The sequence below is a fragment of the Bubalus kerabau genome, chromosome 7 (genome assembly GCF_029407905.1).
Source record: "Bubalus kerabau isolate K-KA32 ecotype Philippines breed swamp buffalo chromosome 7, PCC_UOA_SB_1v2, whole genome shotgun sequence".
NCBI lineage: Eukaryota > Metazoa > Chordata > Mammalia > Artiodactyla > Bovidae > Bubalus > Bubalus kerabau.
The window spans coordinates 119,767,995-119,784,269 of NC_073630.1; the positions used below are offsets into that span (position 1 = coordinate 119,767,995).

Genomic DNA, 16,275 nt, shown 5'->3' on the forward strand with positions numbered 1-16,275 from the left:
TCTTCCCGACCCAGGGATCGAAACTGCATCTCCTACATTGCAGGAGGATTTGCAACCACCGAGCCACCAGGGAAGCCCACTGGAATTTATCTTTCGAAAGTATGCTGTGTCATGTTGAACAGTTCTAGTTTCCTGCCAGAACTGTCAAGCTTTGCAAGTTTCCCCCTTGAACGTAGTAAGCACAGTTGTCTGAGTGTCTTGGACTTCCCGGGTGGCGTGGTGGGTAAGAACCCGCCTGCCAGTGCAGGGGACGGGGGTTCCAGCCGAAGCATCTAGAGCCTGTGCTCCCTGGCAAGGAGAAGCCCTCCTCTCGCTGCAACTAGAGAAAAGCTCGGGCAAAGCAACAAAGACCCAGAGCAGCCATAGATAATTAAAAAAAAACATTTTTTAAGAGTCTGTGTCTCATATATTTCCATAATTTAGAGCCTCCAAGGCAATGTTTTTCTTGTTTGTGATGTCTGCTGAGTTCGTTCTTTTGCCTCACCTCATGTGCTTATCTTTGATTACATCCTGGACGTTGTATCTGAAAACAATTACAGAAGTGATTTGTGGCAAGGTTTCTGTTTGCAATGCTCATCTCCTTGGGGCATCAGAAGCCTTTGGCTGTCTTGATCCACGCCCCGCTTTTGGAGTCCTCTGGACCACCCATTTCAGCGGGCTGGGTTACTTCCAGGTCACCCTTATCCTTGAGGGCTGGGCCCTGAGGTGGAGTGTGAACTGACTGGGACCCCAATCTCGGCATGCCTTGGACCAGGTTTTTGTTCTCTAAGCCCCGAGATTAGTTTAGCCTTTCAGGAGTCTCAGGGCTCCCAATCCCCCGAACAGGAGCAGCCCTGGTGTCTGGCTCATCTCCCTAGGTCCCCCCTTGCCCTGACTTTCAGTTGCTTACTCTCTCGACATGTATTCACCAGGAGGGTAGTCCACCCTTGCTGTACAGGGAAGTTCCTCCTATAAATATGAAATAGGATGCTGTTGAGGATGGTCATCTTTCTGTTATTCTTCTTTTTATCATGAGTGCCTCTGGAGTAAACCCTCCTCCAGTAAGATGCTGTCTCTGGGTAATAAATGTATTTTATGATGCTAAAGAAGTATTGACTGATTTATAGTTTACCCTTGAAAAACCATAGGGCTTCCCTGGTAGCTCGCTGGTAAAGAATCCACCTGCAATGCAGGAGACCCCGGGTTGATTCCTGGGTCAGGAAAGTCTCCTGGAGAAGGGCTACGCTACCCACTCCAGTATTTTTGGGCTTCCCTGGTGGCTCAGCTGGTAAAGAATCCGCCTGCAATGTGGGAGACCTGGGTTTGATCCCTGGGTTGGGAAGATACCCTGGAGAAGGGAATGGCTACCCACTCCAGTATTCTGGCCTGGAGAATTCTGTGGACTGTATGGTCCATGGGGTCACAAAGAGTTGGACACAACTGAGCAACTTTCACTTGAAAAAACATGGGTTTGAAATGTATACGTCCACTTATATGTGGATTTTTTTCAATAAATACTACAGCATACATGGTTGATTGAATCCATGGATATGAAACCACAAACATAGATCAGAGGACTGACTATAAAATTATATGCAAATTTTCAACCCCACCCAGTGTTGTGAAAAGGTCAACTCCATTTTATCAACTATAAAAACGTGGGTTGAATTTGGTCAAATGCCTTTATGAAAATTACCTATTTTTCCTTTGGATCTATTAACATGATTTATTATGTTACTGGATGTCCTGATATTGAATCATCCATATCATTTTAAAATAAACCCAGCATTTTGATGTGGTACTTTATAATGTGCTGCCAGATTCTGTTTGATAATATTTTAAGGCTAATAAATATTCTGTTCCATAATATTTTAAGGACAATGTGCTTAGTTGCTCAGTCGTGTCCAACTCTTTGTGACGCCATGGACTGTATGCAGCCTGCCAGGCTCCTCTGTCCATGGGGATTCTCCAGACAAGAATACTGGAATGGGTTGCCATGCCCTCCTCCAGGGGATCTTCCCAACCCAAGGATCAAACTAAGGTCTCCCACACTTCAGGCGGATTCTTTACCATCTGAGCCACCAGGGAAGCCCTTTAAGGATAAGATTCTGGTAATATTTTAATGACTTTGTATTAATAAAAGACAGTGGTATAGACTTTTTATATAAGGTCTTTGGTAAGATTTGGGTGTCGATTTATACTTGCTTTATAAAAAAGGAGTGGGAAGTTTTCTTCTTCTTCTATATATTCTCTGGAACATTTAAATGCCATTGACATTTATCTGCTCCTCAAAGGTTTGCTAACATTCCCTGTCAGATCATCTGAATCTGGTGATTTTCTGAAGGGTAGCACTTTGGCAACTTCATTTCTTATCCTGAAATTAGTCTGTCTAGATTTTCTATTCTACTTATGGTTAATTTTGGTAAATTATGTTTTCCTAGAAATGCATTTCATCCAGGTTTTATGTTTATTTTCATACAATTGTACATAGTGTTCTGTATCTTTTATTACCTCTGATTTACTCCTCTTGTAACTTTGTGTATTTGTATTTTCCCCTTTTATTTTCTTGATTAGGTTAGATATCGATTTATTTATTTTATTGATTTTTGAGAACAAATGTTTTATCATTTAAGCTGTAGTTTTTCTCTTTTATAGCTACTACTTTCCTTTTTTCTGCTTTTCCTGAATGTATTTTTCAATCCTTTTGAGTTAGAGGCCAAATCCATCTATTTTGGGCACTTAGTTTCACTGATATTAAAAGCTGTGCATCTTCTCCTGGAGCACCGCACTTTAGGTTTATCCCATACATCAGGCACGTGAGTCTTGTTCTCATTTCTCGAGGCTCTGCAGCTCCGCGTTACATCACCTCCTTAGCCCAGAGGACTTCCGTAGAGGTTATTAGCCAGGGCCTTTTTGTTTTCTGATTTTGTTATTAATTTGTAGGTTTATTGCATTTGTGATCACATACTCTACTATACTTAAATCTTTTCAAATTTTTTGTTAGGATTTCCTTTCCCCCTTTTTTTAATGAGGATTTTCCAGACTAAGTCCCTGCTATTTGGTTCAACTCTCCGAGGTCTGGACCTTGGATCCCACACAGCAGGTAGCAAGAGCTTCCCAGAGAGCCAGAGAACAGTGAGGGTGACTGACCATGAACCCAGGGCCACCGGCAGGGTCACCGGACCCAGGAGGCTCCCACCTCCTCCCCCAACCAGCTTTCCCCGTCACCTGGCGCTCTGGCCCCGGGAGGCCCTGCCAGGGTGGCACATAGCAGGCCACCCCCGCCCAGCTCCAGCGCCAGTGGCTCTGGGGACCCAGCCCTGGAGACGCACAGACGTGCTTCCAGCCTGACAGCCACACCCCGGCCTCAGAGTCCTGAAAACACCCTCTTTCCAAGGGCGGACAGGAGCACCCTGAGATGCCCCACATACGGTGGGCGGCAGAATCTCAGCAGGAGGCACGGGAGCTAGGAACACGAATGCAAACAGCCAAGACCTGCTAACCCACGCTGACGCCCACCCACCCACACCCAGAGGAGCTCGGGGGGTGCCTCGGGTGGGTGAGCATCAGCAGGGCCCCTTCCAGGCCTCCCCTCCCCTCTCTGTGGGGACACACCACATGGCGTCCACACCCGGGGCCTTCCGGGCGTCCCAAGGCCTCAGGTGGCCTTTTGTTCAATCCACCTTTAGAGAAACACCAGTTCAGGCATGAACGTAGAAAGCGGGACAGGCTGCTGAGCCGTCGTGAGGTGAGTCCCACACGTTTATTGCAGGTCGCAGGCGGGATGGGGCCCCGGCGCATGCTCCCGTGTGGTCTGGCCGCGCAGCGCGTGCTCACCGTCTGGAGGACACAAGCTTCTTCTTGCTGGAGCCGGCGTTGAGGCAGCCCTGCAACACAGGCAGAAGGCCCGTCAGGCCCCTTCCCATGCGAGGGGCTCGCTTGCCTCGTGTGTGCAAGCATGTCCGACTCTGTGACCCATGGGCTGTAGCCCACCAGGCCCCTCTGTCCATGGGATTCTCAAGGCAAAAATACTAGAGTGGGTTGCCATTTCCTTCTCCGGGGATCTTGCTGACCCAGGGATGGAACCCGGGTCTCCTGCACTACAGGAGAGTCTTCACCACTGAGCCACCAGGGAAGACTTAAGTGCACAGAAAACTGTGGGGAGGAAGTGCTGACTTCCAGGCAAGCAAAACCCTTAACCGGCCCCTCCCACGTGCTTCGTGTGGTGCAGGACGCTCGATTCAGCAGAGATGGGCGCGGGTGTGTCCCACACCCCCACCCACACAGCTCGGCCCACCCTGCGCCTACCGCCCACTGAGCGCCTCTGAGCAGGCAGGGTGGACGGCTTCTTCCTGTACGACTGTGTGGAGGGTCCCCATCACGGTATGTGAGGCCCCCACAGCACAGACTCAGCAACGACTCCCACTGAGCGACGCGAGACACGCAGAGGAGCTCGGGTTAACTGCTGCCCAGCCCCGCGTTCTGAGAGGAGACCTGGCCACATTCTCTGGGTTTATACTGAGACACGGTGGATGAGATGTTTAGTGGATGACCGAGGCAAAATCCCTCTGGAGCGGACAGGGTATATGGCAGGATGATCCACTGGTCCAAGGAGACCTGAAACCATTCCTGAGTTTAATGCTACCACAGAAAGCCTCTCCAAACACTCTTCCACATTCAAAGGAGAATCAGCTTTCCCTGTGATCGCGGGTGAATGACGCAACAGCTCTGAGAAGCAGAACAACACCAGGCAGAAACTGAAAGGACTTTCATTCTTTTACATTGGTTCTTCACAATGCTTCATGAGCCTAGTGTGAAACGCGTTCTCATGGACAGCGGGGTCTCTTTTCAAGTGCTGGAGCCATTTCTTCTTTTGCGATCAGGACAGAGTTCATACCAACAGCAAACACCCCTGGAAGGACTCTTCTCGCCGGGCTCAAACACACCGCATGGGTAGCTTGCACGCTGTATATAGCCCCTCACACAACAGGCACTGCAGAAAGAGCGCCGAACAAAGAAAGCTCTGCCATGGTGAAAGACACCTTGTAACAGGTCACATTAAAGTAAAAACAACACAGCGACCGCCACCCTTACCCCTCTGGAGAAGAGTCTGTAGAAGAAGCCTCTCTTCTGCCTGGGAACTTGCTGATCCGTCTTCTCATTTGGCTCTAAAACCACAACTGGCTCGTTTTCACTTTCGTTGATGTCCTTGAAACATTCAGACTCGATCATCTGCACCCACAGAAGAGCGGGACAGAGAAGTGACAGAGGTCCGCGTCCCCCCCGGCCCCCAGCCCAGCGTTTAGCAGCCACTCTGCTCCCGTCCCCGGTTCCCACTACCCCTTCTTCCTGACCTCCTCCTGGGGTAGGTCACGTGGATGCCAGTGTGACCCCCCCAAAGCATGACCCGTGGGAACTCAGGGAGCAGGACTCAGGTTGGCTGGTACCCAGCGGACCCCAGAGCCACCTCTGTCCCCTTCCCGAGGAGCCAGGGGCAGCTCCTCAAGTAATTTTACCTCCAAATATGCGCACATGCGCACACACACACACATAAATGGATGTGTGCGCAGAGCAGCTAAAGAGCTATTTCAAAGCAGAAGCTGTTCACTTCTCGGGGGCAGTAAGTAGCTGCGGTCTGCACCGCGGGAACAGTACCTCGTTCTGCCAGGGGATGGAGACACAGCCTGTGACGAACTCGCTGTAGAAGCAGCTGTCGGTGCTGTCCAGTTGGATGCCCCGCACCGTGGAGAACTGCTCGATGTCCAAGATGTCCTTGCAGTAAACCGCCTGCGGCTGTCAGCAGGAACAGAGGCGTGGCTGAGAGCTTCCCCCATCACGCTCATGACGCCCGAGGCTCACACAGCTGCGTGCCTCCGCTCCACACTCTCATAACTCTCAGAGCCACAGGCCCCTGCTCACCCACTGTGCCGGGCCACGAGGCCCCGGATGGCCCCCCTCTCTTTCCTGCATGGAAGCTGGGTCACAGCAGAGGCCGGGGATGGAGGAGGGCGGACAGGGTGCTCTGGCTGGAGCACCAGCCCTGAGCTGGGACAGGAGCCAGGCCCACAGCCCCGCCCGCACTCATAGCTGGGGGCGCCTGGGAGCCAGGCCCCGCCTCTGGAGTAGGAATCGAGGGCAGGACCCCTGGTTAGGACTTGGCCATCCCACCAGGCAAGGAACTGGGAGTCCTAGGCAGGGTGGCCCTCAGGGGCCTGTAGAGGGGACCAAGGGGAGCACTGAGGTCGTAGGTCAGAACCCTGTCCTGGCCCCACACCAAACTGCCCGACACTTGTCTCAGACGCCACTGTTCACAGCCCCGGCCCCTGGTTACATGCAGGAGCCGCCCCAGGACAAGCCCGGCACCTCTGCCCCTTGCTCCACGCACCACCCGGCGTGCCCTCCCTCCGCCTCGGGATAGCCGCCTTCCCGGCCTCCACGGCCCGCAGCTGGCAGTACCCAGTGCCTGGTGGGAAAGGCTCCGAGAGGCCCCGCCACTCTCCTCATCCTGCAGCCCGTCTGGCTGCCTGGCTCAGCGAGTCCAAGCAAGTTCTCCCGAGACTCTGGGGCCTGGAACCGAGGCTCAGGAACCACATTTTGCAAATACTCACTCAGAGGACCAAGCTGTGGCCACAGCACATTCCATATAAACACTGAGTCCTGACTTGCAGAGCCAGAACGATTTTAATGGCACGTCTCAGGTTCATAACAGAACATTTCATGCAAAGATGAGCACAATAAAGGAAACAAACTGTATGTACTAACAGAAGCAGAAGAGATTAAGAAGAGGTGGCAACAATACACAAAACTGTACAAAAAAGGTTTTAATGACCCAGATAACCATGATGGTGTGATCACTCACCTAGAGTCAGACATCCTGGAGCATGAAGTCAAGCCTTAGGAAGCATCACTATGAACAAAACTAGTGGAGATAATGGAATTCCAGCTGAGCTATTTTAAAGCCTAAAAGATGATGCTGTAAAAGTGCTGCACTCAATATGCCAGCAAATTTGGAAAACTCAGCAGTGGTCACAGGACCACTGTCAGTTTTTCATTCCAATCCCAAAGAAGGGCAATGCCAAAGAATGCTCAACACCCGCCCCCACCCCCCCCGCCACAACTGCACTCATTTCACATGCTAGCAAGGTAATGCTCAAAATCCTTCAAGTCAGTCTTCAACAGTATGTTAACAGAGAACTTCCAGTTGTACAGGCTACATTTAGAAAAGGCAGAAGAACCAGAGATCAAATTGCCAACATCTGTTGGGTCATAGAAAAAGCAAGAGAGTTCCAGAGAAACACCTGCTTCTGCTTTATTGACTTCATTTGTTGTAGATCACAACCAACTGCAGAAAATTCTTCAAGAGATGGGAATACCAGACCACCTGACCTGCTTCCTGAGAAACCTGTATGCAGGTCAAGAAGCAACAGTTAGAACTGGACATGGAACAACAGACTGGTTCCAAATAGGGAAAGTAGAGCATCAAGACTGTATCTTGTCACCCGGCTTATTTAACTTATATGCAAGGTACATCATGAGAAACGCTGGGCTGGAAGAAGCACAAGCTGGAATCAAGATTACCGGGAGAAATATCAATAACCTCAGATATGCAAATGACACCACCCTTAAGGCAGAAAGCGAAGAGGAACTAAAGAGCCTCTGGATGAAGGTGAAAGAGGAGAGTGAAAAAGCTGGCCTAAAACTCAACATTCAAAAACCTAAGGTCATGGCATCTGGTTCCATCACGTCATGGCAAATAGCTGAGGAAACAATGGAAACAGTGAGAGATTTTATTTTCTTAGGCTCCAAAATCACTGCGGACAGTGACTGCAGCCATGAAATTAAAAGACGTTTTCTCCGTGGAAGAAAAACTATGACAAACCTAGACAGCATGTTAAAAAGGAGAGACATCACTTTGCTGACAAAGGTCTGGACAGTCAAAGCTATGGTTTTTCTACTAGTCATACATGGATGTAAGAGTTGGACCATAAAGAAGGCTGAGTGCCAAAGAATTGATGCTTTTGAACTATGGTGCTAGAGAAGACTCTTGAGAGTCCCTTGCACAGCAAGGAGATCAAACCAGTCAGTCCTAAAGATATTCACTGGAAGGACTGATGCTGAAGCTGAAGCGCCAATACTTTGGTTACCTGATGCAAAGAGCTGACTCACTGGAAAAGACCCTGATGCTGGGAAAGATTGAAGGTAGGAGGAGAAGGGGACGACATAGGATGAGATGTTTGGATGGCATCACCGACTCAATGGACATGAGTTTGGGTAAACTCCAAGAGTTGGTGATAGACAGGGAAGCCTGGCATGCTGCAGTTTTTGGGGTCACAAAGAGTCGGACACAACTGAGCGCCTGAACAACAACAGGTTCATCATATCCCACAGAATGAGCGCATCTCCATGCTTCCTACTCCGCCTTCGGTAGCCCAAGGCCACCACGGGGACGCTCCTCCCAGCTCCGAGCTTGAGGGCCCCGCCACGCTCTGGGGATGTAACCCTCCATGGCTCCACAGCACACTCACCAGGGCCGCTCCATGGCCCGCAGCGCCGAGCCGGGACCCGGTGAGACCCAGCGTGGGAAGGCACACTCAGGACTAAAGAAGCAAGGGTGCCAGCTGTGACAAGGGAAGGGCCCTTGCAGGGTCGCTGGGGAGGGTCAGGGCTGCCGAGCTTCCTGGCAGGGCAGTGACCCGGGGCGGTGGCTGCAGCTCAGGCGGCAGAGGGGCCAGGAGGGCCGGGGAGGAGGCCACCCCGTTGCCCTTGACAACACACTTACATCAGGGTGGAAAGGCGGGTCTAACATGTGGGCCTCCAGCCGCCTGAAGTTGATGTCCCTGAACACAGGGTGTCCCTTGACTTCAGCCGCCCCTTCGCCCCTGCAGCCCAGGCGCTGCTTAGGATCCTTGGTGAGTAACTGTGGAGGAGCATAGATGAGTCAGCCAAAGCTCCAAGGATAAAAGAAAACCCCTGAATCTCCACAATCATGGCCAAAGAATTACGGAGGCAAAGAGCACCTCCAATGGAACAGTCACTCAGATTTCAAAGAATCAGCCAAACCTGATCGCTGCAGATTTTACCGATTTCAAATACATAATGCTTCCAAAAGGAGTTCAAGCTAAAGTTCGGCCTCTGAGCTATCAAAAAAACTAAAAGTTGACTAAATAAATCCTTAAGAAAAGTTTAACCCTGTAAAAATTAGGGGATGTTTTCTCAAGAAATAGAAGCTGTCTGGGAACTTCAAAGACACCACTTCCATGCCAAGTGACATGGATAATTAGAAACCATTTTGATTTATTCATTGAACAGATCACTAAGGACCTCAGATGAGGCAAAAATTTAGCAAACCTAGTTCTAAAAATTGTATATTCTTAAAACTAATAGTGTTTCCTTCAAAAGTATTCCTTACTTATACATTTACACAGGCAGACCTCTGACGACGGCAGGGTCGGATCCAGGCAACAGCAACTAAAGTGAGTGCCGCAGTAAAGCAGGTCACACCGGCTTCCTAGTTTCCCCGTGCTTATAAAAGTTCTGTTTACATTATTGTTGTTCAGTCGCTCAGTCGTGTCCAACTCTTTGTGACCCCATGGACTGCAGGCAGCACACCAGGCTTCCCTGTCCTTCACTATCTCCAGGAGCTTGCTCAAACTCACGTCCATCGAGGCAGTGATGCCATCCAACCCTCTCATCCTCTGTGGTCCCCTTCTCCTCCTGCCCTCAATCCTTCCCAGCATCAGGGTCATTTCTAGTGAGTTGGCTCTTCCCATCAGGAGGCCAAAGTACTGGAGTTTCAGCTTGAGCATCAGTCCCTCCAATAAATATTCAGGATTGATTTCCTTTAGGATTGACTGGTTGGATCTCCTTGCTGTCCAAGGGAGTCTCCAGAGTCTTCTCCAGCACCACCGTTCAGAAGCATGAATTCTTCAGTGCTCAGCCTCCTTTATGGTCCAGTTGTCACATCCATACATGACTAACGGAAAAACCAGAGCTTTGACTAGACGGAGCTTTGTTGGCAAAGTGATGTCTGCTTTTTAATAAGCCGTCTAGGTTGGTCGAAGCTCTTCTTCCAAGGAGCAGGCGTCTTTTAATTTCGTGGCTGCAATCACCATCCTCATTGATTTTGGAGCCCAAGAAAATGAAATCTGACATTGTTTCCCCATTTTTTCCCATCTATTTGCCATGAAGTGATGGGACCGGATATAGTCTGTTAAGTTTGCAGTAGCATGATATCTAAAAAAAAGTACACATTTAAAAGATAATGCTGCTGGGGAAACAGCAATAGGGGCTTCCCTGGTGGCTCAGTGGTAAAGAATCCGCCTGCCAACGTAGGAGATGCAAGAGACGCAAGTTCAGTCCCTGGGTCGGAAGATCCCCTGGAGGAGGGCATGGCAGCCCACTCCAGTATTCTTGCCTGGAGAATCCCGTGGACGGAGGAGCCTGGCAGGCTGCAGTCCGTGGGGTCGCAGAGTCAGACGTGACTGAGCACACACACAAGCCTATGCAGACTTTAACACAGGGTTGTCACAGACCTTCAACTTGTAAAACCAAAACACACACACACACAATTTGTGAAGCACAATAAAAAGGAGGCATGCCCATTACTGGCAAAAACCAAATGGCCTTCCTCCACAGTTTTCAACCAAAAAGATCTGCCTCAGCTCAAAGGTACATGACGAAGATGTGGGCCTTGGAAACCTGGCCGGGGCCAGGGGCTGGGAGGTGCTGCCAAGGGCTGGACCTGCCCCTGTAAGCAGGGTCCTGTGGGGCAACGCCGGCTGTGAGCTCAGGCGTCTGGGTGTTGGCAGCGCAGGACAGCGCCACAGACACCCGCATCTGGCGCCTCCCAGGGAGGCCGCCTGCCCCGCGGCCTCAGCTCTCAGCCGCAACTCACGCCACTCCCTTCCGCAGACTTGAAGCTGGGCCTGCCACAGGCCTGCACACCTCGGAACACCAAGGCTTTGTCCCAGCCCGTCCCCCTGCCTGGACCACCCCCACACCTCTCCCCAGCTCCCAAACCCTGCAGGCGATGCCTCCCCAGCCACCCAGCCTGACCGCTTCTCACCCACCCTGCCAGCACCCAGGGCCCAGACCCCCAACCGAATCACCGCAAAGCCCTGGCTGGCCCCCGCTTTGTCCCCGCCCATCGCCCCCTGCCCCCTGCCCGCAGCCCACAGCCAGCCCCTCCCGCTCCCCCAGGCAGAGCCAGGCCTCAGTCACCCGCCCTGAGCAGATGAGAGCACCGGGCAGGCAGGCGGGCACGTGGAAGGGGTGAGTGCTGCCCATTTCGCTCACTGCTGGGGAGGGGCCCGGGGCGGGGCGGGATTCTCAATAAACCCTCCTGAATGCAAACCAAGTTTAAAGTTCGCTCGGGAAACCCTTCATGTTGGCTTAAGAGAAGCAAGTGACAAGAAGAGCGTCTCTCTCCCTTACTGCCGGGACGTTCTTGAGGCGACAGGGGCAGACACGGAGTCAGGCGCTGCGGAGTGCCCAGAAGGGCCTGTTGCCTGTCAGTGCCCTGCAAGGTTGGCCAGGACCCAGCACTGTCCTGCCCTTCAGCAGCACCTTCGGGGACAGCAAACAATGGCCTCTGCTCTGCTCTGCGGGATCAGGGACCCCGAGAAGAGGCCCCTGCTCAGCCCGAGCGCACTGGCGGTCGGCTGCGTTTCCCTGCCCCCTACCCCCGCCCAAGCCAACCCACCATGCTGCAGATGGACCTGGCGTCCTCGGAGAACTTCTCGGAGTACTGCTCTGTCTCTTTGTTCACTCTCCGCTCCACCTCCTCACGCTTAACCTTCTCTTTGTATTTTTTGAACGGAGAATGTCCCTCAATCATCTCGTATATCAGACAGCCGAGCCCCCACCAATCAGGACTGAATGTATAGCTCTCAGAGTTGATAACCTCCGGAGCTGCACAACAAATACAGGAAATTTAAGTTAAATCTCCTTGTGCTGAATGGCAAACAACACAATTTAAAGTTAATGCTTGTTACTATACGGGTGAACTCAGGAAACACGACGCTAACGAGGCAGACACAAAAGGGCGGACAGCGTGTGATCCCACTTAGATGAGGCAGAACAGACAAGCCATGGAGACAGAAAGCCCGCTAGTGGCTGCAAGGCTGGCAGAGAAGGTGAGGCGCTTCTTCTCTGCGGGGATAAGGCGCTGAAACCAGGGGCGGTGGCTGCGCTGCTCTGCCGCACTGAGAGCCACCGGACGGCACGCTCCAGACCAGTGGACTGCGTCCAGGGGACACGACTGTGCTCCCACCGCAGGCAGCGCGGGCTTGACTCCTGGTTGAGAACTAAGATCCCACATGCTGCTGTGGAATGTCCAAAATGAACATTCGTGGATTTTATGGTATGTAAATAATATTTCAGCAAAGCTGTTATTAGAAACAGTTCCCACTGTTCACAGAGTATGAAGTGAATCACGGCAGAGTTAACTACTGTGGGAAACGGTGCTCTGTGGGAGGACCCCTGCCTCTCCATCAGACAGAGCCAGGCCCCCAGGCTCAGGCCCCAGCAGCCACAGTGGATGTGGGGGTCAGCGCAAGACTCAGCAGAGGCTCCCGGCTCACTCATATCAGGGGGCCCCTACTCGGGCAGAGCCAGGCAGGGGTCCCTGCTCAGAGCTGACCCAAGGCCAGGCCTCCGGTTCACGAAACCTTCAGAATGACTTGGTCACCTTCAGGAGGGGTGTGTGGAGCCAGGAGGAGTGAGGAGGCCACTGTCCTGTCCTGGTTCTGCTCTGGGCAATAAGGGCAGGTGGGGGCGGGTACAGACCTCAGATACCACTGCGCTACCCCACAGCGGGACCCCAGGTCCCTCCACATGGTCAGCTCTCTGCGTCCTGAGGCTGGGAGTGCAGGGAGAACTGGGAGGCCGGTCACATACCCATGTAGCCCAGCGTTCCGACTCTTCCACTGATCTTCGCCCCTTCTGGGATCTCCAAGGCCAAACCAAGATCTGAAATCCGGATGTGTCCTGCATGCGGCCAAACACACGGCACAAATCACGGGAGCCGGCTGACACTTTGATAATAAATAATGGAAAAAAATCTAAAACACAGGGATGGAAGTTACAGCAATTCCTACTTGGAAACATTTACATCTAAAATTACATGACGCTTGTTCCTTGGAAGAAAAGCTACGACAAACCTAGACAGCATATTAAAAAGCAGAGACATCACTCTGCTGACAAAGGTCCAGATAATTAAAGCTATGGTTTTTCCAGTAGTCATGTATGGACGTGAGAGCTGGACCATAAAGAAGGCTAAGCGTTGAAGAATCGATGCTTTTGAATTGTGGTGTTGGAGAAGACTCTTGAGAGTCCCTTAGACTGCAAGGAGATCCAACCAGTCCATCCCAAAGGAAATCATTCCTGAATATTCATTGGAAGAACTAATGCTGAAGCTGAAGCTCCACTACTTTGGCCACCTGATGCAAAGAGCTGACTCATTGGAAAAGACTGATTGCTGGGAAAGATTGAAGGCAGGAGAAGGGGACGACAGAGATGAGATGGTTGGATGGCATCACTGACTCAATGGACATGAGTTTGAGCAAGCTCCAGGAGTTGGTGAAGGACAGGGAAGCCTGGTGTGCTGCAGTCCATGGGGTTGCAAAGAGTCGGACATAACTTAGGGACTCAACAACGACAACTATAGAAGATGCAAACATAATGCAGTTTTCTTCGTCAACTCAACCACCAGCTTCATTTCATAAAACGAAATCCCCCTTAAAGTTTGCAAAACAAACTGTTCCATATTCAGAATGGACAAATGGTAAATGTACCTTGAAATGTAGAAGAATAGACGACAGCTTTTTTTTTAAAACCTAAATTCAATACAAATATCCAGTTGTACTTGACACATGAAAACAGAAAACCTAACAAACTGTCTGTAACGGAAATGAAGAAGTACTTGAGGACAATCCTATTACTCTTATGGTCTATGGCTCACTGGTGGAAAATTAGTTCTTAAGAAGTTTAATTCCATAACAGTAAAAATGCTAAAGTCAATTGCATTTTTTAAGTCTGAGAAACTAAAGTATAGGTAGAATTACATTGTTAAAAATTAAAAGAATAGGAAAACACAAAGAAAAGATTTAAAGTCTCCTGAAATCAAGACAAGCACAACAAAGCCCTGTCACTTCCTTCTATTCTTGACTGGAGCGGGACCTGGCCCCGGCGCATAAGGAACAAGCACCACAGCGCCTGCCGCAGGAACCATGCTGGCTGCCTGCACGTGGGCAGGACGCGGCACGTCTGCACCACTCCTGGCCACAGCTGGGAGCCACAGGACCCGCCAGGATGGACAAAACGTCTGAGCGGGAGACCCACGCCGAGGCGCTCTGCTGCGGCAGCAGGAGCACCGGCAAAGCCGGGTCAAGCCAGACACTGCCGACCGGGAGTGGGGAACGCACCGAGGCTCCCCAGCCGCTCCCACCAGGACACCTTCCAAAGCTGGGAGCAGCTGAACCCAAGAGGGGAGACGTCTGGACCCCTAGTGGCTGCCGTGTGGACACGGACACCCGGGCAGGTTCCGACGCTTGTGCAGAGCCCGATGGAGAGACTGTGCCGGAGGTGCGCTTCCTCCTGCGACTGTCAGGTGCCAGAACCAGCCACCCAGGCAAGGGCGGCATGATCTGCCCAAGCTGGACTCATTTCAGGAATGACAGATTCGTTTAACACTGGAAAACCAACTGGTGGATTAACCATATTAAAAAACAAACAACATACAGTCATTAGTGCCATTTTTTAAAAAGAAAAAATTCTTAAATCTTAATTTCTATAAACGTACTACAGCATGGACTTCCCTGGTGGTCCAGTGGCTAAGACTTCACACTCCCCTGTATTGGTTCCATCCCTGGTTTGGGAAAGTGGATCCCACATGATGTGACCAAAGACCCCACGGGATGCAACTATTAATACAAGATCCGTGTGCTGCAATGAGGACCCAGCACAGACATACAAACAAGTACTTAAGTACTACAGCAGATTCCATACTTCATGGTGATATGCTAAAAACTATCCCTGAGATCAGAAATTAGCAAAGAATTCCTGCTGTTACAACTTCTAGTAAACACTGGGTTGAACGTCCCACCTGGTGTCCCGAGGCAACAAACAGAAACCAAAGGGTCAGGAACTGGAGAGGCAGACAGAAAGTGGTCATCTGCCAAAGGTATGCGGGTATATGCAGAAAGTCCAGCAAGTCTACAACCTTCCAGAATTCAGTGACTTTAACATGGTCACAGCCATAAAATCAATTGCAATTGTAACTGAAAGCACAAACCATGAGAGAAAAAAATTAGAAGATGACTTCACTAACTTAAAAACATTTATATTTTATAAAGGACTGGCATAAGAAATATACAAAGAACTCTTAAAACTCAACAGTAAGGAAAAAAAACAATTAAAAATGGGCAGAAGACTTGAAAAGACACATTACCAAACAAGATAAACAGATGGCAAGTAAGCCCATGAAAAGTGTCGTCAGGGAAACGCAAATCGAACAAGAGCCCACGCCGCACCTGTGAGAACGACCGAGCAAGGAGGGCACGGACTCACGCCGCTGAGAATAAAGCAAGGTGAAACAGGAGAGAAAGAAACAGGAGAGAAGACCCCGCTCTTACTGCGAGCTGAACTGAAAATCAGAAGCACCTCTGCTCCCTGCCTAGACGAAGGAGGACGACGGTGAGAGCCCCTTTCTGTTTCTAGGAGGGCGTCTCCTGCTGCTATCCCCTGGCCTCACTAAGTGGTAGGGCACCCTGACTTGAGTCCCTCTGAACAAAGTCTACAATTGGCGGGAAAGGCTCGCTCACCATGATCATCGAGGAGGATGTTCTCGGGCTTTAAGTCTCTGCAAGGCAAGGAAACAACACAAAGTCAGTTATTTGGGGCGCGACACTGGGCTCGATCGGTTCCAGCGGAAAGACCCGCAGACACCTCCCCGCTCTGAGAAACGGCAAGGCGGCAGGTAACGGCACCTCTGTCTGTGGGTCTGTGGGAGCCCGCATGTTGCCACAGCCTCCAGTGGCCACGAGGAGCAGCCGGGGCAGGGGGCTCTACAGACGGCACGCACGGCGAGGGCGCAGAGCTCACCGCTCTGTGTGGGGGCGCGGGCTTCGCAGGAGGCGATCCAGCCGTGAAACGTGCAGCCCAGCGGTGAGGAGTTAGTCCTGGACGAACTCAGCTCCATTTCTCTCACCATTAATAGACTGTCAAAAATGTCAACGACTGGAAATCCCCCGGCCGAGAGGAATTCCGTCTCAGGGTCAGATCCTGGCTCTGCCCGCC

General features: G+C 51.1%; 1 protein-coding gene across 1 annotated transcript in view; it reads right to left on the reverse strand.

Moving 5' to 3' along the window:
- Positions 1-4,261: 4,261 nt before the first annotated feature.
- GRK4 (G protein-coupled receptor kinase 4) overlaps positions 4,262-16,275 on the reverse strand; it is a 55,339-nt gene continuing 43,325 nt past the window's right edge. The window contains exons 10-16 of the mRNA XM_055589239.1: positions 15,801-15,838; positions 12,877-12,966; positions 11,681-11,889; positions 8,759-8,896; positions 5,635-5,772; positions 5,074-5,211; positions 4,262-4,972 (exon numbers count right to left, since the gene is read on the reverse strand). Coding sequence (XP_055445214.1) covers positions 4,916-4,972; positions 5,074-5,211; positions 5,635-5,772; positions 8,759-8,896; positions 11,681-11,889; positions 12,877-12,966; positions 15,801-15,838 — 808 coding nt within the window. The 3' untranslated portion in view covers positions 4,262-4,915. The remainder of the gene's footprint in view (positions 4,973-5,073; positions 5,212-5,634; positions 5,773-8,758; positions 8,897-11,680; positions 11,890-12,876; positions 12,967-15,800; positions 15,839-16,275) is intronic.